Source organism: Triturus cristatus, chromosome 3_1 (assembly GCF_964204655.1).
Source record: "Triturus cristatus chromosome 3_1, aTriCri1.1, whole genome shotgun sequence".
Taxonomy (NCBI): Eukaryota; Metazoa; Chordata; class Amphibia; order Caudata; family Salamandridae; genus Triturus; species Triturus cristatus.
In genome coordinates, this window is record NC_140583.1 from 847,325,228 (window position 1) to 847,347,890 (window position 22,663).

Consider the following 22,663-nt stretch of genomic DNA (forward strand, 5'->3'; position numbering starts at 1 on the left):
AACCCCGCTTACAGAGCCCATCATCGGAATATCCCATCGAGACTAAGCGAGGACCCGTCACATACACCCGGTGAAGAATCTTAAGCTGTACCAACCGGAGACGGGCCGGAATGGCGACCTCCTTGGGGGACGACAGTGCAGACTGCCAGTCCTCGTCGTCCAATTCCACCCCATCCCCCGTCCAAGCCTCCCGAAGGCGCACCAAGAGGTCAGCCCGATGATTAATCAGTTTCTTATAAATTAAAGAAATAGTACTGTCAGGGACATGTCCGTCAAGTATGCGGTCCTCGAGGGGCGAAGAAACCGGGATCTTGGTCCCCTCTCCAAAGACTGAAAGCAGGGCGTGTCGAACTTGGGCATAGCGGAAGAACTCCCTGTCCGTAAGCTCATATTCGGCCTGAAGAGCCGCGAAAGTCTTAACCGCGCCCTTATGCCACAGGTCTCCCACTTTGCTGATACCAATCGTATCCCACTGGTCAAACCCCTTCGTAGTCCAGAGGCTCCCCAGGCGATCGGAGGCAAACAAAGGAGTAGCACATGTCAGTCGCTCACTCCAGCCCGTGGCCGCAGTGGCAGCCCTCCAGGTCCGCACCGCAATCTTAGTAGGACCCGTAAGGGTCCGGCCAGCCGAGCGGGAGTAAAGCGCCCTGTTATAGTCCCCGCCGGGAAGCAGGAACTTGTCCATCTCATACGCCGGATTCAGGCCAGGCGCATACGTGGCATGGTTGATGGCCGAAAGCTGCGCGGCCCAATAATACCTGCGAATGTCGGGAAGCGCGATGCCCCCGTCGTACCAGGGGAGAGTAAGCTTAGCAAGAGCAATACGCGCCCGCCCGTCCCACACCAATCTCCTCTGCAGGCTCTCCACCTCCCGAAAGTAGGCCACTGGGATGACGTCGAAGGAATTCTGGAGTGCATAGAGGAACCTGGGAAGGGACATCATTTTGAACAGCGCGGCCCGACCCAGCGGGGACAGGGGCAGCCTGCACCACCGGGCCGTGTCCTCCCGCAATCGCCGAAGCGGACGCAGGAGATTCTGCTCATAGCGAGCCACCGGGTCCAGCGAAACGTATATCCCCAGGTACTTAAAGCCGCTCAGAGATACCTGGATCGGAAGCCGAGGCGGCAGGAGAGGAGGACCACCGGAGATCGGATAGACGCAGGATTTAGACCAATTGATCGTGAGGCCCGAATTATTCCCAAAGGAAGTCAAAACGTCAAAGAGGACGTTGAGCGACTGCCGCGGTGAGGTGAGATACAGGAGAATATCGTCCGCATACAGCGAAACCCGATCCTCAAAGCCCGGGGCCCACCGGATCCCTCTAAGCGAGGGCTCCCAGCGGAGCCAAGCCGCGAGTGGCTCCAGGGCGAGAGCAAAGAGCAAAGGGGACAACGGGCATCCCTGCCTCGTGCCCCTGCCGAGGGCAAAGGGCCGAGAGACCCGCCCATTCACCACCACCTGAGCCATGGGTCCCGTGTAAAGAAGCTTCACCCAGCCAATAAATCCTTCCCCAAAGCCAAACTTAGCCAAGACAGCCCAGAGGAATGGCCACTCGATGGTGTCAAAAGCCATCGTGGCATCCAGAGAAACCAGCACGGCCGGTTCGGAGAGGAGCTCCGCCCTGGCAAGGGCGCCGTGAAGACGCCGCAAGTTAAGAGCGGTGTTACGATGCGGGATGAATCCGCATTGGTCCGGATGAATAAGATCGCACACGACGCTCAACAGACGATTGGCAAGGACTTTCGCCAGGACCTTAGGCTCCGCATTTAGCAGTGAAATAGGCCGGTAAGAAGTACAGCGGTCTCGCAGCTTGTCCTCCTTGGGGATAACGACTATCGTGGCCAAACGCTGGTCGGCCGGGAGGGAACCCGCCGCCAGAGACTCACGGAACATGCGACTGAGGAAGGGCGCAAGCTTGTCAGGGCGCAATTTATATAGCTCAATGGGCAGACCGTTGGGACCCATAGCCTTGCCCGAGCGAAGGGAGCGGATCGCGGTCGCTATTTCATCCGCCGACACAACAAATGCTGTTTTTTAATTAATATTTCACTAGTATACAATTGGCTTCATCCCTACACTTTTAAGATGCTGCATAGCTCACATCTCCAGCCCTACTGGCTGTTCAGAAGTGGCGGTTTCGATTTCTAATATGTAATTTCCTTATCTTGCCTAGTCTGCACCATATTTTCGGCCCATACAAAGTACTATTCAGCTTACAATTTGGCACAGGGAGATTAAATAATTTGCCCAAAAACAAGGCATGTTCAAAACCAACATTCAACGTGAATTTTTTCTGGTTGTATTTAAATTTTGCTTTTTCGTTGTTTTCAGCTCAATCCTCGTTTAGCTGGGACCACTGCATACAACAAAAGCAAAAAACATTATCATTTTCAACATCAAAGCTCTGACTTTCACAAATGCGAGACCTATTGCATTGCAAATGCTTGTTCCTCTTGAGACAGCTAGAGCGGCCATTTTGAGAGTGCACGCTCTAGCTTACCAACTCTTCCACATGCATTTAAACAGAGTCGATGCACGGACGGGACGACGGCACACCAAATGCAAGCCCATCTGCGCCCGTCAGCGTCCAAGAAACATCCAGCACCAGCCACTATGTCGGAGCCAGCCCAAATGGTATGCACCGTCTCTCCTATAGTTTTATGCAACTCTATGACCTTGCAACTGCTCCTAGGCGTATACCCTTTTAGCTTTGACACTCTGGGCCCTCTAGGAAACAAATGCACCTCCTGTAATTTTAGCACTAAGTGTTATGAGCAAGCCTCCTTACATCATTCTGAGCGGTACCCTCCTCTTACGGCAGCGTTGATGAATGCCCGCTCCCTTCCAAAGCATGCTAATAACATACACAACCTATTATGTGATGAATGTTTTGATGCATTGTTTGTAACGGAGACGTGGCTCACTGACTCCTCGGGTACTGACAATTGGTCAGCAGTTATTTATTGATTGCCACCTAAATGAGGAGATTAAGTTCAAGTCTTTTTATTTGTGCACCTCCGCTTCCTCGCCTGAGGAGATGGAAAACAACCTCTAAACTAGGTCTCCGGTTTCGTTTATATCTCAGCAGAACCAGGGAAATGGACTTTTTCAACCAGCATGTTGTTACATATGGTGCCCTAAACACGGGCAATATGGATGGAAAATCGGGATGGATTGTTTAATTTTCATAGTTGCATCTTACATGTGAAGCCCCATGCTTGGAATATCCATGCACATTGCACCACAATAAGGGGGCTAGAAAGGTATGTTACAAGGGCCACCCTCACACATACTGTGAGAAATATACCCTTCGCGGTGCATTCCATAGTATTGTGCTGCTCAGCCGAGCGGTCTCACAGGCCTTGTTTTCTTATGCTGTTTGCTTACTTAGGTCTTTTTACTTTTCTCAGCCTCACTTTAGTCCAGTCTTTTCTGTTGAAATTTCCTATATACTATGATGGGGAAAGCCGTAATTTTTGAGGAGGATAAAGTTACAAGTTTACATAGTGGTGATTCTGCAGTTCTTAGTCCCAGGCTCCCCTTATTTCCAGTGACCGCCTTTGGGACTTTTCAGTCAAAACAACCACAGCATATACTACCCGTTTAAGGGAGGGAGCAAGAGGGGGTGTGGCACTGGTTCCACAATGCTCTAGATTCACTACTTTGAAAAGCCCCTCCCAGTCCCGCCACTCACTGGGCGCTAGGCTACCATGGGGCTGAGAATTAGAGGCCAATCAGTCTTGAAATAAAAGAAGCACCATTAGGGAGCTTCAAACTTCTTACCGTGAATGTATTTACTTGGTTTGAGAGCAGTACATATTATTTTGTTCTGGTTTGGCTGAATGTTGAATGGAGAATAGAAGGCGGCTATGTTTAGGAGACTCCACAGGCTTCCTTTCATAAAACCCTTATCACTATGGCCCAAGCAGACATTTACTCTTTAATGTGCATCCATTTCCAGTAAGAAAAAACCTTTTGTCTTCCTAAAAATCACCATTTCCCTATAAAAGAGGTTATGACACTCACCCATCCTCTCCTTCTTGGAGACCCTTTCGCTGTGATTTCTACAAGGGGCAGCTATCTGGGGGGTAATCGTTGACCTGACCTGCCTGGGGATCATAATAGACAACAGGTCTTCAGATGTTCTGGAAAAAAGATCCAGGAAATTAGTATAAGAAAAGTTTGGCTGAGAGTTCATGAATGTTACGGTTTCTGCTTCACTCTGCACTTACTTCAGTTTCCACTGGATGGTAAAGACTACTTACTTAAGGACATTCATAATAACAGGAAACAAAGTGTGATTTTTATTCTGCTGTCTGAAAGGATTACGGATCGCTTTGTTCTTGTTATTCCTGAAGTCTGAACTCTGAGCATTCACTACTGCATTTCGCTAAATGAAAAAATGTTAATAGACTAAAAGCAAACTCGGTATCAACCATTGAACCTCCTAGCAGGCTGCTACAGAAAAAAAAGTTTGTAAGTGCGGAATTTCTGACATCTTTAGTGTTTCTGTCGTTTGTGTATATTGTTATGTATAATTCTAAAGAATAAATCAGACATGCAAAAGCAGTGGACAGCTGCATAAAACACAATTTGCTTAAACGCTTGTAAAATGTTCGACGTTAAAACAAGATAGATAGTACCTGGATATTTACCAGTAATATGCATTACTTAGCGTCCTACTTTTCCTCTTCACACGTTTTACTTATCTAGTTAATCGACCCAAAGATAAGAGGCTGTCATGCCCTATTTTTAGGTCGAGCATTCAAGACCTCTTATATATACTTTAGTATATACTTATTTGTGTATGTACTTTGTGGGCTCTGGAGATCAGCCCTGGGACTTGTCTGCTTCCGCTTTGGGACTTTTTTTCTGTTCAACTGCCTCTATTTAACTGTCTTGATAGAAAACGACCAGCAGAGGTCAGTAAAATAACAGAATTGCTTTCTGCTGAGGGACTTACTTTTTTATATTTTTCTGGCAACTGCCTCTATTTAACTTTCTTGATGGAAAACAACCAGCAGAGGTCAGTAAAATACCAGAATCACTTTAGCATTCTCTAGATTCCAGTCCATAGACATAGTCTTCCACAAGCACCCATAGACAATAATATTTTTTTCAAATCTTGTATTTTCAGTGACATGACCACCGAAGGCCCTGATTTAATATTAAAAACAGAGCTTCCGACTGACTATACCATTTCCCACTGAAAGGCAATATTTCTCTCCATGTGTTCCTATACCTGGCGTGTCACGCAGTTTAGTGCTTACTTTCCCTCCTGTTAAAGAACCGTAGATGTTTCCGCACCCAGGCTAATGTGCTGCATAGCTAAATACATATAAGGTCCCAAAGGCGAGACCGATTGCATTGCAAATGCTTGTTCTTGACTGTAGCCAAGAGCCTTTATCCCCTGAATTTATAGGTAACGTGTCACCCACATCACTTTCTTCACTTACAGTGCCCGCGAAACACTCTTTTTACTTTCCCCCACCCCCTTTTAGGATCATCATCAAGCGAGTCTGTGTCGCCCCCTGACCAGTTTGATTGCTCTGATAAGGAGAAGAAGTGCTCCATTGACTCCGTTTCTACAGTTGTGTCCCATTGAGGACGCCCTTCTTTTTCATTCATCCTTTTATTTAGGCCCTAATTACCTCCGGGTTTCCGAGAAGCCCCAACTTTACCTCTCAGTCCACCAATACCCTTCCGCCCAGCCACATGCTTCCTGGAGAGATCTACTTTAACTGTCGATTGGTTTATAATGTCCTGTCCCTCCATTAGCCTCCCTAAGGCCCTCCTACCCCTATATCACTAACCTCTTTCACAGTACTGCTGGATTTTGGAGAGCCCTCCGCTGGTGGGGAGGGAGAGTTGCTACTAGCCTTATTACGGGGAAGCCGCAAAGTCTTGGTGGGATTGTTTCACCAAGTCGCCTTTCCAGGTCTGTGCCAACATTCCAACTCACAGGGAGCGAGCTGCTATCTATACCATCCGTTCTGTAGAGATCTTGTTCTGCTGCAGTGTCATTGCACCACCTGATATCGTAACACATTTCCTGAAAATGCTTGCCACTGCTCCGGGGGCATCTGTACGCGCAGGACCGTCCTTGCTCTCTCCATCTCCTTGTGGATGCTTGGGCTCCTGCTGCAGGCCTTCATGTGCTGAGCCTTCAACGGCCCACGCTGCCTCCAGATGCAATCCCGCCTCAGGCTTTAGGGGCTCCAACGGTTTTTGGTGGCATTGTTGTTGCTGCTGTATGCCAGGCGTGGAATACCGTAACTCCGGTAGTTTCTCCTCGAACAGCTGAGCGGTGCTGAGCAGCAGCTTCAGTCAATACCTAAGCCAAAGTGAACAACACACATTAGGTTTATGGTGCAGGCAGACCGGTCATGTCATGCTCTCACAGCAAGAGGGGAGAGCTCATGTTGCAGGCTACACTCTTCGTAATCTGCACCAGGTCGGCGGATGAAGGGCCGCGTATGGCCGGACTCAAATGGCCGCCGCCAACTTGTCCCTATCAAGTCCCAGCTATCTCTTTCTTTTCCTTTTGTTTTTCTTTTCCTTTTCCCACAGGAGATTTCCAAACGTTGTCATCTCTTTGGTGGAAGGGTCCTCCTAGGCATGGGTATTTCTATTCAAGAGTGGACCAGGCAGTCTGCAATGATAAACAGATTATTCTGTACTGGGTTCGGTAATTAATGGACTTGGGTGTCTTGTATCTTAAGGAGTTCCTACTATGCCTGATTGGAATTGTATATGCCTTTCTGGGCCCAGTTTTTAGGTCTTGCCTAGGCAGCGCTTGCGGTGTCTCTTCGAGAATGCTGTATTCATGATATGGGCATAAAGCACCGCCCACTTTTCCACCCATCTTTTTAATTGTCTCCTGTCCCAGTCCTTTGTAAATTGTGGCTTTTCATTGGTCAATAGGCTTAGTAGTCCCTCTGTAATACCGCCCTGTCTCGTCTTGTAACCTCTCTTGAGGACACCCCCTGTTACATGTGTTGTTACTCCTTAGGTTTTCATTACAGCCTCAAGGGACTATTTTCTTAAATGGCTTCAGGCAGGACACACACTTGGTCCTAAGCTAGGCTCGCAGTGGTTACTTCACTCACTAGAACATCTCACATTTATGTGACACCGTCTACACATTTCCCTTCATCAGCTCCACACAGAGTACAACCTAATCCAAAATTAATGTAATAATTCTTTTGTCACATTTCAAAGCTACTAATTGTATATATGGACATAGCTATTTCAATGTACTTGTAGTACTGTCTTGCATGCAATGCATTATGGGTAGGGTGGATTTACCATATCTTCTGCAGGGTGCAGGAGCGTATGTGACCAAAAGAGGTCCCCTTTTGGTCACATATGGTACTGTACCCTGCAACATGGCTAGGTAAAAAACATTGCCATTTAGAATGCCAATAGCTCCAACTTTGTAGACATGCAGTGCTGGTGCCTTGCTCACTAGGGACCTCTAGGAGCAGCTTGCGGTACTGCACTGAGACATGCAGTGCTGATGCCTTGCTCACTAGGGACCTCTAGAAGCAGCTTGCGGTACTGCACTGAGTAATACAATGCTGGTTCCTGGCTCACTGCGCAAGCATTTGCAATGCACTAGGTCTCGCATTACTGAAAGTAAGATCTATTGGCGTTGCAAATAATAATGCAACACCAATAGCTCATACTTTCAGTAGTGCATTGCATATGCTTGTTAAATCTGTTGCAGCCTGCTGCCGGCCTCTTCACACTTTTCAGTAGAATTAATTGCATGTGTCCACTTTGGGGGGAGGTATTTTATCTAAAGCATGACCCACTCATTTCGATTGAGCTACCAGTATTGCTTCTTGTGCGGCATTTCCAGCCTGTGTGCTTTGAAGAAGTTTGTTATTACTGTTGATTTATCCCGTGCCTCCACTGCAAACTTCTTGAGAAGGCCCTTCTATATGTTGAAAGTTGGTTGGGACTTCAGTCTCAAGGCTTCTTGTAAACATCTGGTAAATTTTTCTTTGGATTGTCGGAACCAGGCTCTTCCCTTTGACTGTACGTAACTTCATTGATGACTGCTGGACGGGTTGTAGGATCTGGACAGTGTGGATCGGTTGAGTTGATTGAGTTGCCGTGTGGTAGACTGATATGTGGACTGATTGGCGGGGAACTGTGTAGTAGGTTTTATATTAGTTCTCGTGGTGACCCTCTGCGGCAACAGCCTGATTTTGCCATCTGTGGGTTTAACATTTCTTACATCTCCCTGGGACATTGTCCCCAACTTATTTCCTGACAGATTCCTCAAAGTCCCCTATCGCTCTTACTACCCGCTGCTCTCTTAGCAAAATGAGAGACACCTGCTTCCTCCACTTGACCCGTCCCCCAGGCTCTGCCCCCTCCACTTAAACACCTCCCAGACTTTGAATTTACCCAAACACTTAAGTGCAGAGCATCTTACTTTTGGGATGAGACAACTGTGACTACAGGGAGGGTTGGGGATAAATATGCCCCACGCCTAGATGCTTTGCAAACCCATTACTGATCTTGGCCCTAGTTCTATCCAGCACTAGAGTACTTACTCAGAATTCGCAAAAATGAGAGAGATTTTCTAGAAGAGCAGAATATCAGTACAATTCAAATATTTACAATGCAAGATATTACAGGGTAATGAGGGGGCATGCAATCAATATGAATTAATGTGCTTTTCCAATGCCAGAGTGCCAAAGTACCTCATAGCTGTATAACCGCTGAGAAAAGTGAGGCAGGTAAGATGTAGGCGTACTAGATCAAAGGTGAATGCGTAGATGCATTTGTGAATATAGAAATAATCAAGACGTAATTCAAACGTGGTAAGAGTGAAATAATGCAGAAGGTGCTGGTTTTACTCTCCCCACGTTCACCTCGCTCCTTCATCTGCCTCCCCTTAATTTCCACATAATGAACACCTGGTTATGGAACATTAGAAAGAGTATTCAGAGGTCCTGGTACTGCCCCGAGTTGGAGGCCAGCTCGAAGATCAAAAATCAAATGCTACACCACAATTCCTGTCGCACCTTTATGGCCGGGTGTGGTGTAACATCTTACATGCTGCCAAATACAGGTTAATGCTTGGGCCCAGTGTGGATCCTCAAAGCCCATAAAGCAGTTCTACAAGGACGAGAGCCAATATGGCAACTACACAAGTAACTACAGAAACATGCAAGCGGATACAGGGCTTGCCATCAGGCCAGGTTCTGCATAAGGAATTTAGTCATGCACTGTGGGTTCCATCCATATGAGTGCAGCGACCTGGGCCAAAGCCAGGCCTGCGCTTAGTCTTTGGGTTATGTATACAAAGGGCTGGATAGAGTTTCTGGACAAAGATCAGGGAGGTATATAAAAGGATGTTAAAGAGGATAGTGTCTGTAATGCCACCGTACCTCGCACACCCGCAGTTAGGTGATCTAGGTAGAGGGTGAATAAGAAAGTTATTTTGAATAAAAATACTGTCAAATGTTACTGTTTCTTGAGTGAAAATAGTAATAATGTCCTTTCAACTGTGATTAAATAAATATATATATATATATATGTATATACATATGTATGTATATGTATGTATGTATATATATGTATATATATGTGTATATATATGTATATATACATAGGTTAGTATTCTTTACTGTTGAGGCTTGTAAATAAACAAGGCCGGCCCACCGCCTGTGTGTCTCAAAGCGTAGATATTACAAGGGTTCTTCCCGATTCATCCACCAGAAAGCCTTTTCCTCCCCCTTTTAAAAAATCAGATTGATGAAAAGCCGGTGCTACGCTAGCTACTTCGAGGCCTGCATATTTATGTCAATCAAGTTTTCTACTATGATGGCTCTGTCTATTCATGTCGATCCATTCCTATTTGGGAACACAATTCATATGTCTCCCTAGTGAGATCATTAGACAATTCCTCAAACCATGCTGAGTCTTGTTTCAGACTCCACTCAGTGGAGCTTATTTTGGTAACCATGTCGAAAAAGCAGTCTGAAGGAGTTTTGTTCAGTTCACAGAATCCAGATACCAGTGTTACTGCATACTTTATGGGGTTTGACTGGGGGACTAACATGAGTATTCTAAATATTCATCACCTTTGGTCTCGGGCAGAAAAGTCCAACTTCTTGCAGTCCAACTTCTTGCAGCTCAATCCATTTTTTGACTTTCTGTGCTTTCCCTATATCCTTGCCAAAGGAGATTGAATGTTGACACAGACAATACTATAGCAGTCCTCTGCTTGTGTAGGCATATCAGCTCCCACTTACCTCATCTTCGCAATTCACCTGTTAAAATTTCCATCCAGACCATCTTTTTGGCCTTTTCAGCGGCCCACTAGTTGACTGAAAAAACTGCTCATGAGTGTAAACTTCATCAAGCAGTGAACTTCTCCACGTAGGCTTGTCCTTGGATTGATTACTGCTTCGAAACGTACTCTGCGTTTCTATTGTTCACATACAAGATTAGCAAATACCAAGCTTCTCAGAATTTCTTTCTGAATTGCTTCTCTATAATACTTTCCTCTGTTTTCCTGAACATGAATCTGTTAAGCAAAGCAGGCAGAGTGCACCAGGCAACATATGTAAAAGGAATCTCTCTACCCCCTTGTTCTCCCTCAGGTGCAAGATCCTGTCCTTCTAAACTTCCCTTTAATTAATATAGACGCTGCATCCTGAGGCTTTGGGAAATAACCATAATGCCATAAAAGGACTTAGGAAAAAAACATGACCGTAAGCTGGTTGTCGTTATTGGGAATTAATGAAGCAAATTCCCTTATTACCTTTTTATGATAATTTTTTGTTTGTTCCTTCATTAACCATTTCTTGTTTTCACGATGAATTTTGCTAATGTTATCTTTCAAGGTCTTAGATCAGTATTTCTGGTAAACCAGTGAGATCTAGATGTTGTTTTTTGCCAGTTTTCCCATAACACTTTTAATGCCATATTCACTAGTTAAAGTAAACTTAGAACTTGGAAAAACAGCCATTTTAGTTGCTCTCATCTAAGTTGAGAGACTCATTGAACTTCTTGTTGATTTGGTGTTAAATAGGTATCAAATATTCTTTGGGATATCTAGGAGGTTGCCTACATTACAAATGAAAGTCAGTATGACCAATTGATCTAAATAGAGGTAGGAGGCTGTAGTGGTAGGGGGCTCACCCAGCCCTTATGTTGATTCTCTCTAAAACCCATTTGCAATGCCTATTTTGTGGGTTCTATAACAGTTTATGCCATACCTATGCTAAACCTGTTTTGAAGGCCCTCCGTTACAATCAATATAGATTGTCCTGTTTTCGGGGGGTTACTGACAGCTGGGGGGGTATTGAGCCTGTATGTACAGTCTATGCTGCCATTGTTAAGGTTTTGTTATGTATAATCTTTGGGACTTGCGGGTATTTTGCCTGTTCTTCACTACCTGAATGGGGCGGGAGGCACCCGCGCACAGACACGGAGCCTAGCTGAGGTACGGTCACTACCGTTACTTCCGATGTGACTGCACCGGGACTGTCAAAGAGACTGTAGCTGGCTCCGCTGTGGACAGTGACCACAAATTAGTCTGAATGCATGTCATGAAGTAGTAGTTATTGATCCTGATGCGGGATGATCCCCCACATATGTTTACAACTCTCTGCTTACCTATTGTGTCAAATGCCAAGGAATGTTCTTGTTTAAAACAATAAAAAATAGATTTACAAAAAAAAATAATATATAGATTGTCCTGTTTTTCTTATTCCCGCTGTTCCAGGTATGTGTTTTTGCATGTGGATAGTCATTTGTCAATTCTGGCACTGAGAATTAGGCGAGCTTAATTTCTGAACTTTACACTGAACTTTACACTGAACTATACACTGCTAAGCTTATTTGTCAGTGCTTAAGAACTGCACTTTTATAAATACTCAATATATTGCTTGTGTTACATATGTTTTGAATTGCCTGTATTTGTATTTTAGGTTCTTGGTGAAATATGGATCTTGCTATGTATTTATTAAATTACATAATCACAAAGCAAGAAAGGCATACAAAGGTGTTTATTAATTTCTTATGCAAGTTGGTCTTGATGCATTTATGTTTTTTCACGCATTATTTTGGAGACCAACTCTGTAACGCTTCTACCTATCAAGTTGTTGTTTAAAATCAAGAGTTCTGCTGGCTTAGCACACCTAAAAAACTTGGGGCCAGATGTTTGCAGGATTTTTGTGGTTGCAAATGGCCCGATTCTGCGATCGCAAAATTGCATTTTCCTATGTACAAACCACAAATTGGGATTCGGTAATGAGTTACTAAATCGCAGTTTGAGTTGTGACCCAATACCGATTCAGTATTTGAAAGGGACAAGTGTAGGCCGTCCCTTCCAAATACAGAACTGAATTTGTGACCGAATTCCGGTAGCAAAACATTAATCTTTTACCATTTCCACAAGGGAGGTAGGAAGCGATTTGCAAACAGGAACTTGAATGTTGAGCATATATTATGACTAGGCTTTCCTGTATTCAGTTTCTATTTTTGGTAAATTCTGATGGGGTTTTTCAGTGTTTTCAAGTGCTTTCAATACCTTAAAAAACAGTGGTTATCATTGGTTACACATTTTTGTGCCATAAAAAACAACAGAAACAGTGTTTTTCCAGTGTTTATGGTACATTTTGCTTTTATTATTGCTTGCTTTCTACACTGATAATGCATGGTATTGTGCATACAATGATTATGAGGTCCAAATAATTTTTTGCAAATCAAACCTATTGTAGTACATCATACAATACTTCTTCAGTGAGTATTTGATCATATGCGCTCGCTTTTTCTTTCCCATGTAAACTTTGTTCGGTGAAAAAGCTCTCTCAACATTGGCACTTGAGACGGGCAACACCAAAACAGCCAGTACACAATTTGCTAACTCTGGCCACTGACATAGCTTTCCATGCCAATACTGGTCCACTTGAAGATTGTGATTCTCTGGGCAGGTTCTGAAACATTTGCTTTGAACTGGGCGCTTATACTCTCAGTTATTAAAGAGGTCAAAAATGAAGCAGTACTTTTGAAACTGCAGAGAAAATTCTATGCATCATTACAAGCCATTTCTCATACATTGTAAATTAAAAGTTCCTGAATTGCTCTTCAACATTGCTTTGTTTACCAAGTGGCAAGCACTCTAACATGGAACATGTGGCAGTGCAAAGTCACAAAAGGTGTCGCCCAGCCTACTCGTAAGGAGATGTTTGACATCTACATTAATTATCCTGAACTCTTGGCAGACAAGGGTGTTTTCAGACTCTAGTTTTTTTATTATGTCCACTACAGCAGTTATGTTTTCCGGTAAAAATCTAAGAATGCGGTAGAGTATACTTTTCTTCACATCACTATCAATATGCAACCAAAGATCCTCACATTTCTTGCCTTTGGCATCCTAACTCAGCAAAAATTCTGTAAACCGTTACCACATGGATAATCTAGAATTCGTAGCCCCTTGGGCTGAAAACCATCAGCTAAGTGACACTGTTGGGAAGACTCCTTTCTTTGATGCCACAGAAAGCACAATATGTGAAATATTTGTGTTTTAGTTCCAGCGCATAACAAAACAGTGCCCCAGAATGGACTAAATAGTCAATAGCATTCTTCATTAACTCTGAAGATTGTAAAGATCCTTTCAGCATACCATCAAGCAAGGGGCAAGGATCTCTTACAGGGAAGCACTTCAGCTCCGGTATCGATTTTGACAGGTCGTCACACAACTTTTTCATATACGTAGCTGAATCCCTGCAAATACAAACAATATCACTCGAATCTTTGTTGAGCTTGGAAAGAACCTTTTTGCAGCAGCATTCCAAGTGACACTGCGTTCCATGTTCCATCCTGTCATGTTTTTACCACTATCCCAGATGCTTGGTGATAGCACTCTTTTCACATATACTTATCACTGTACCTTGCATTGAATGTTTAAAGCCTGAGGTGTTTGCCATTCACCTACTATCAATACTGACTCACTAGAAACTGGGGGCTGATATATCAAGGGTGTTTACCCATTCTCTGTGGGTAAATGTGATGGCACACATTGGGAAAGATTCTTCTGAAACCAGCCATTTTACCTATCAATGAAAGAATCAAACACATCCAAAATATAAAACATGATTTTGATATTTCCTGATTCTCTACAGTTAATAAAATAATTAAACAAGACCTAAAACAAGCTTCTAAACCCTGTATATTTAGACCAAAGACCACAAAACTGAAAAAAAGCAAAAGGAAGAAGAAACAGAATTTTAGTGACATCCCTAAACCACAAAACTCAAGCAGAATAATGTTGGCTCAGTCTTTCTTGCTGCTACCTTGTATAACAAAGTTACATTGTATTGGGCCCTTCACGAAGAAAAAATGACTCTTTCACTCTCCTTTTCCTTTCTTTGAATGGCATTTAGTTTGTGGTTATGCAGGTGTTTTTTCAGGGTGTATATGCTTACACTGGTGAGGGCTATTTCCCTTTTGGTGGGTTTTATCAGTTATTATAGGTTTAAACCTAAAACCAAACAGCCTAATTATGACATAACATGTTGAAATTGCATTAGTCTCACTGTGACACAGACATTCTCAAGACCCTCCACGTATCAGAATATATCATCCAATGAATTAGTTAGACCATAGTATCCCCACCATCAACCCCAGATCTTTTTATATTTCTTGGTACATAATCCTCTGGCCTTGTATATAGATTCCTCTTGCCTCGCACTGCAGTCCGTTGCTGCTTTCCACTCAGATAATGTGGGCGGGTAAAAAGATTTCCATTTGTGTACAGTGTCCTCTATAGGTACAATCTTTGCCATGCCTAAAAGCCTGTGGTCCCCTCGGGTATCTCCCAAACCTTCTAGAAGACCTAGTAAAGCTATCTTGGGTGACTGCTCAATGGATCTTCCCAACTCTTTATTGAGGGCTTTGACAATCTGTTGTAAATATTTGCAAATGCTGGTGCATTGCCATACCATGTGGAAGAGGTCTGGCCCTAGATGGAGACACTGCGCACACCTGGGTTTGGTGAGCATGCCAGCGTGCCAAAGACGCTGTAGAATAAGATAAGTCAAGTGAAGGTAGGGGAACTGAATCAGTCAAAGACAGGAGGAGATGGTGATGTCTTGGGGAGCCATGCACACATCTCTCCATTCTGTCGCTTCTAGGGCCCCTACCCATCCTTCCCATTTCAGTCAAAGGTTCACTTGTGTGTTGGGAGCATTGCAGATTAGTGATCTGTAGCTCAGGCAGATCCCACCGCAGTTCAGATGGCCCTTTAATAACTTGGCCTACATCAAGCAAAATTCTGGGAAGCTGTTGACCTCTGCCTGATAACCCATTAAAGCGTGTTGGAGCTGTAAGTATTTGTGGACTTGGGTACGTGTTAGTTTGAATTGAAGTTGCAGGTCTTGAAATGATTTAATGTGTGGTCAGCCCCAGACAGCCCCCAGGGCGGTGATCCCAATCTCCCAAAGTGTTTCAGCCAAGCTGTATGACTCGACAGCTGCCGTGCCATGGGGGGCTTGTTGTGTTAATGTCTTATCCCACCCTGTGAATCTGTATGTGGTGTTATCCTACCCTGTGAATCTATTTGTGGCTCCCCATATTCAGAATAGTATCCTCATGACCTCCGCGATGTAATTAGGGATGGGGCGACTGTATAGCATTTTTATTATGTTATCTAAACCTGGTGTGACCAGTTCTAGCTGGTCTACTGAATTGCTCCAGATCCTGTTGAGTGAGTCGTTAATAACCTGGAACTGTGAGGCCCAATAGTAAATCATGACGTCCGCCTCCCCCAACGTAAACCCATTGCCAGGACTTGTCATGGGCAATGCGAGGGTGTTGGCTCCCGGGTGACTTCCGTGGAGGTGGATTTAGTGTATGTTCCTTGGGCTGCCCTTCAGCTACACCTGTGCTCATTTTATCGGCATCCCCCTAAGAACCTCACCTCAAATGGGTGGTCTGTGTGAGGTTCAATGATCCTTCCTCCCGCCTGGGATGCTGCAGTGCTGCGGGTCCTGGTGGGTGAGTTCTTTCATCGTGATGCACTTCTGGCAGCTCCTCGCGTGTCCACTGCGTGCGGTTGTGCCTGGGTGGATCTGCGTCATATCTCCGACGTGGCCCGAAGCCACACAAGCAACAGAGTTCTGGGGCAGCGCAGACTAGGCCTCTGTTTTCTTAGTGAGCGGTCGCCATTTTACCACAGCATTAGTGGCAGTGCAGCTCCCTCTTCTGCCACTCAGAGGTGTCACCACTCTGTCTCAGTCTTCAGGGGCCCGTCAGAGGCCGGGGTGTACACTGGAGAGGTCTTGGCATGAAATTGATGCCTTTGGCTGAATGAAGGTGATGGATGTCGGAGTAGGTCTGGAAGTGTTACTAGAATGCAATTGCTATCTTGGCTCAGCCATGACCCCACAATTGCTTTATATAAAAGTAATCACAGACATGGTGGCCTGCTGACTTTATCAGGCCACCATGCCTGTGATGGCCGTGATTCATAGTGGGTCTCAATTTGCAACCTACCTCATTAATATCCATGTATTGTGACCCACTAGGTATCAGTAATTTGCAAACCGACCTATTAGTACCTAGGTCAGTTCACAAATTATCACACTGGTCACAAAAATACTGGTCGTAAATTGTGACCAGTTCTAAGTACATCTTGTCCTTGGTTGTATAGTGTACTGTGAGATTCAGTGGCAATTGTTTTGTAGACGTCCCTGTCTCTTGGTTTGCCGGATAAATGTACTTTTTGTGAAGACAGTACATGAAAGAATAGTACTGTACATGCAAATCTGTGTGTCTTTCTATCAATTGTTTGTGCCGTATTCGGGGTCCTGCTGACAAAGAAGTTTTAGTTCTAATAATGCCATGTAAGAATAGTTCAGCTGATCTCATATTATAGACTGTTTATCTGACTGAACGATCTCACTATGCAAATTTCTATTTGGGAGAGATTTAAACTACAAACATTTTAGTGGACTTACAATAGAAAATGCAAACAACGAGGATAAAAAGTGAATACTGTGAATGTACAAAGAACACACTTTCATTTGCTACGTATGCTCGTACGCATATATTGAGCATTTCATATGGATTACATCTTCCTCTGTGATAGAAGAGGCTTTCGTAACTTACTGAACAGTCTCTAATATATTATGCAGTACCTATAACCTGTTTGCTCAATATAATGGATGCTTTATGGCCATTTTTGTTATTTTTACTTTTCAGGTTGTTAGACCTGTCACCGTGGTGCCTAATGTCCCTGGCATTCCAGGTCCTTCTTCACCACCACCTATACAGTCAGAAGCTAAAATGGTAAATATGACTGCAGTTTTGTTTATGTAAATTATGCGCCTTTGTATCAATAGTGCCTAGATAGTGATAATTTTTCCTTGTTTCAGATACGCCGATCAGTTGCTTAATTCACTCTTTTCAAAAGCTTTTGTCATCATTTTCCGTATTAAGCAATTAGCTGACTTCCTAAGTACTGCTGTCGCTTTCATTGCTTTGCAAAACTTGCCATTAGATTTACCAAGGAGTTTGTTATCCTGAGGAATCTGAGGAGCCGTGGAAGAGGTTGACGCAGTGATTGTGGGCTAGGAATCCTTGCTAGTTCTAAGATGCTAATGGGAAGAAAAAAATAAAATTTATCGACATGCTCAGTACAATGGCTATACCCACTTCCTCAGGACTCCTAACAATAAAATCTGTTGGCACCAGCTGTGGGCAGAGACACATGAAAATCTTAAGCAGTATGGAATGCTAACAGGGTGTTAAATGAGCCTGGCCAAAGCATCTAGAAATGTGGATGCTGTTGGCATCAACGTCATTTCTCTCAAAATTAAAGAATAAAGTGTTGGGGAAGCAGAGTGAGCTCCAAAGATTTGGGGAGTGGAGGGAGGCAGGTAAAATACTCAAATCTTAACTATACATAGAATCAAAAACCTGTGTTTTTTAAGAATCAGATAAAGGACATAATGTTTTGACATTTAGGGCTTTAGCCTTGAAATCTGCAATACAATCATAAGCGAAGATGATGTGGACACTGAATATTTTTGAGTATTGTAGAGTACACTATCCTTCCTACATGCGGTGAACATACTAAATCTACTATACCATACAAGATTCATGGTAGGAGAGTAAGAATCGATAGGAATGCTGAGGATGTGGCACATGGACATGAAATGAAGAGAATTTACAGCAGACCAAAGAAGAGTTTTCAGAACACTGTGGGTTGTGGTGTCTTGTGGTTCTATATATTTTACTAAGGGTCTGCGGGGAGACTGAACTTGCTGTGTGCTGTTGTGTTCTCCTACTCTCCTTCCAGACTCAAAGGAGATTGACCCAGAGAAGGCACATATGGCTTACATTTCGTTTTCACATAAAATTGGGTTAAAATGCACCCAAATGGTATACAGTGTTCTTGATCAATGTGAAGAGTAGAATTAAAATGATTACCTTTCGCGTATGTAGCCTAAAAGGAATTGCATATTTAAAAAAAATGTTTTACTTCTTCTTTTCCAAGAGAGGACTAATTTTGTGGTCAAGCAAGAAGCACACTTCCTTCTGTCTGATTTGTAACATATAAAAATGCAGGTTATAAGTATAGGTTTGGAGTTTTAGATAGATCTAAAACTGCCAGTATAGCTATTAAATTATTTTTGCTTGACACCCTGCATAGATTTTCACAGTTCTTATAGATACTTCTTTCTGTTGATTACTCACTATATGAATACCCCTCAGGCACCACACTGAGTCCTTGAACATTTTGATCAGCAATAGCTCTTCAACATTTGTCAGGTGGCCCCTTCAGCCACAGTTCTGTATTTCCAGGATGTGAAAACATCAGGACAAATGAGGCACCAACTGTTACGCTGGTGTCAGTTTCTGTTTTTTCATGCCTTTTTGGTGCAAGTCCGGATCTCTTCTTTGTAGTACAGTGATAAAATTCCACATCTTTCGACACCGACTAGATCAAACATCTTCTAAAGTTTTGAGGCTTAAACCGTGATGCAGACTCTTTAAGAAATGTCTTTGACACGTCCACATGACATCTACATGTGATGTCAGGGATCTGAAAACGACACCTCAGCTTGCACCTCTTATACAGTGATGCATCTGAAGTCCATTTGAGAGCAGGAAGCTGGATTATTTTTGGCCAAGGTCTGCAGGGATATTCCAGAGCGGTCCCCTTTCCCTTCATGTATCTTTCCCAACAGAGAACAATTTCTCAAGAGGTATTCCAGTAAAGAGCACAAAAAACACGTTAGGAAGGAGAAAGCCTCTTCTTTCTTGAGAAAACGGTCTCTCTCGTTCTCTGGTGTATTCAAGATCTGTGACTGGAGGTAAGTGTCTAAAAAGTTTCACCGCTCCATCCATCATTTCCTTGTGTTTGCTTTGTTCGCCCTAAGTTGGCAGGGTATGCCCAGACATGAGTCCCTTGCTCACCAGCTACAGAATTCAAGCTAGCCTGGCTGATGAGGGGTGTTACTCCGCAACCGGTCCCAGGATGCTTGGTTCCAGTCCAGGGAAGACATGGCTTGGCAGTTTGGGCTGGACTGTTCCCATGAGGCACAGGGCCAAGACTGATTTGCATATAGCAGTGTCTGAACTGAAGTGGGGAAGTGAGCTAAAGAATGATGATGGATTTAAACCAGATCTGTGAATGGGGGCACGTGTCTGAAAAGTTTCAGCAGTCCGTCCATCATCTCCTTGTGTTTGCTGTATTCAAAATCCTGACACCATTCACTGTCGCTGGTCTCATTCCTGGAGCCAATTCAGAGGTTGGGAAAAGATGAAGCTGGAATTCCTAACTCCAGGAGCCTAAGCTGCACAGTTCAAAACCTTTTGCAGACCATACAGAATAGCTTCAGGATGATGCTGTTACCCTCTGGACCTCTCCCCAAGGGCGGGCTTGCTCCTGCGGTTGTAGAAGCTACAGCATCTCTGAACTTGACGCTGCCAGACTCTACCCACCTAGCTTGGACATTTGGTGCAACTTTCAATGAAGCCAGTGCTCTCACCGGCACCACCCAGGAGCCAAGTTTTGCACCGCTTTAAAACCTTTGAAGTCAGCTGACCTCTTCCGAATGGCCAAAGAAAGCTTTCAGGCCTATTTTGATAACCAAACTTTGGGGCAACCTTTCTATGGGAATTCAAGATTTGACCGTATGGAAAAGCTTTTTGGATCAGATTCCAATGCTCATACCATGCCTGATAAAGACTGTGCCCGTAAAGCAGATAATCACCCATAAACTGACAACTTCTTCTCCTCTTTGAATATGGATGCTGCATGGACTTACAACAAACAGGTGGTCTGAAAACATCTGCAGAAAGGGACATTTCTTACCGCTATGGGCCTTCTCAGAAAACATTGCTTTACTCTCTACGGTGGTACAAAAAAGAAGTAGAAATGTTGAAATTAACTTTGTCCACCGCTAAAGCCAAATCGGGCATTTTATCATAAATCTTGAAACCTTTCTCTGCAGTTTCAGAGCCTTTTTTGCCTTCTAATGAGGCGCTGCTCAGTAATCCACAGGCAGATCAGATGATGACACAAGTGTGAGCCTTGTGACCCAAAATTTGTGTTGTTGCACTCTCTTCCCATAGAATGTAGTAGTCCGTTTGCTTTGCCAAGTTGAACATAAAAACCATCTCGATTTCCCCACGAGACTTACAGTCTAAGATTCTGGACTCTGTGGGACGAATCGTCTTAACCTCTGGCAGCCTCGCCCATAGAGTTGCAAATCAACATTGGGGCTTGTCCGTGCCTTGCTGGAGTTGCAAAAATGACTTTTGTCAGCCTGCCTGAATACATGAAAAAGCCTTTCTCCCATCTGGGCAATGATGGTGGCTCATGCCATAATTCCCATTGTCCTTCCAATCTACACAAGTTCTGCACCTTTTTGGTATGGTGCCAACGTAACCCGCTCAGAACTCTGAGTTTGCTTTAGTTATGGTGCAGAGCCATGGGCAGATATTAAGGATAGTCTTGTGTTGTATTACAAAGATGTTGATAACTATACAAAGTAAATGGCTTACTAATAGATTTGGACAGACAGACATATCACTCCAGATCATGGATAGGGAGGATAAGTGTTTCAAAAATGAATCTACTTCTCCAGTATATAATCTTTCATAGATTCACATGCTTGTATCTGCCACGTCGTCATGGTGCAAGTCTCGCGGTAGTTAGAAAAGAAGTACCATAGAAGTACATAGAAACCATCCAAAAGGAGAGACAAACTTTGTCAGTTGTCAGCCTCCTTATGTAGGTCCAAACTTCGGGCAATCACAGACCAGCCCTAGACCTCAGCTCCCCAGTCAGTCCAGTGGTGAACTTTTGACCTTGTTTGAATTCACCTCAAGGTACTGTTCTTTCAGAGGCTGTTCAGGCCCTGTTGAAAAAGGCTCTTTTCTGAAGATCCACATAAGGATTGCCTTTATTGACTTTATCCTAAGCATAAGGCCAAAGACTGTAAATACTGCAGAACCTTTTCTGCAAAAACCTTAAAAGATGGAGAGGCCAGGCTATTAGAATCAGGACCTGATATTAAAGAGAGTCCTGGGCCTTCTTCGGCTGAGAAGAAGCGTAAAAATGAAGGTCCTACCTCATTAAAGGCTGATGTGAAGAAATTAAAGGCAGAGAAATCCACCACTGCAGTAAAAACAGCCTTTAAGCCTAAAGAACCGAGCCTGAAGAAGTCTTCTGCTGCCTCTCTGCCTGTCACTCCTCTCACACAGGCTTCGTCGAAGAAGAAGGCACTGTTGACGGACCCGTCATCGAGATCTTCATCTAAACCCCCAACTTCTGTGGCGACGTCCGCTTCGTCGACGATCGTGGCGACGGCATCGTCGACGAGAACAGTGCCGATTATTTCTTCGTCGACGGCATCGACGACGGCGTCGATGTCGACGATGGTCTCTACGTCGACGATCGCGTCTATGACTTCGTCGACTGGAACATCGTCGACTAGGACGTAGACGGCCCCGTCGATGGGCGCACGGTCTACGGTCGTCTTCAAATCACCCCCTCCACTAGTATCAGCGACTATCCTGCGTCTCCTGTCAGATCATAAACAGCTGGTACCAAAGTCACCAGGATTTTCACTGTTACCCAAGGTCTCACCATTACTTCCTTCTCACCTTCTGGATACAGAGGAATCGGGTGATGACAGTCTTTTTGGTCCCGCCTATAGTCCCTCTCAGCTCAGAGTCAAATGCCAGGACATCAATGAGGAAGGACAAGCACAATCTGAATATTTGGACGGGGTCTATTCATTTTCAGGGCGCTCTCAAGCTCAACGTTACGACTCTTTTCAAGAGCACTACCCTTTTAAAGCTTATGAAGGCATCAGGAGGTTTGGAGGGATTCCATGCTGGTCCCAGTCTCTCTTGTCACGGACCTGAGACATATGGTTAATGATCACTATAAAAAAGGGAGGAGCCTAGCGCGCAACCAAGATGGCCGCGTAGGTGCGAGGCTCCCGAGGACCTCCGCAACCTCCTACGACTATCCTGAATTTATCCTGTCTCGGATGAGGGGAATGTGTTGGTGAGCCTGAGCTGAGGTGGCACCCGTTTCCCGTTGTCAAATCGGACCTCGGACACCGGAGTGAGCACTGACTGAAGTCTGCGGCCTTCTCCTCGCCAGACCCC

At 44.3% G+C, this 22,663-nt stretch overlaps 1 protein-coding gene across 2 annotated transcripts in view; it reads left to right on the top strand.

Moving 5' to 3' along the window:
• Positions 1–22,663, top strand: part of ATF2 (activating transcription factor 2) — a 443,302-nt gene that overhangs the window by 205,155 nt on the left and 215,484 nt on the right. For both annotated transcript variants that reach the window (XM_085645248.1, XM_085645249.1), the window contains exon 9: positions 17,234–17,320. In XM_085645248.1, coding sequence (XP_085501374.1) covers positions 17,234–17,320 — 87 coding nt within the window. The remainder of the gene's footprint in view (positions 1–17,233; positions 17,321–22,663) is intronic.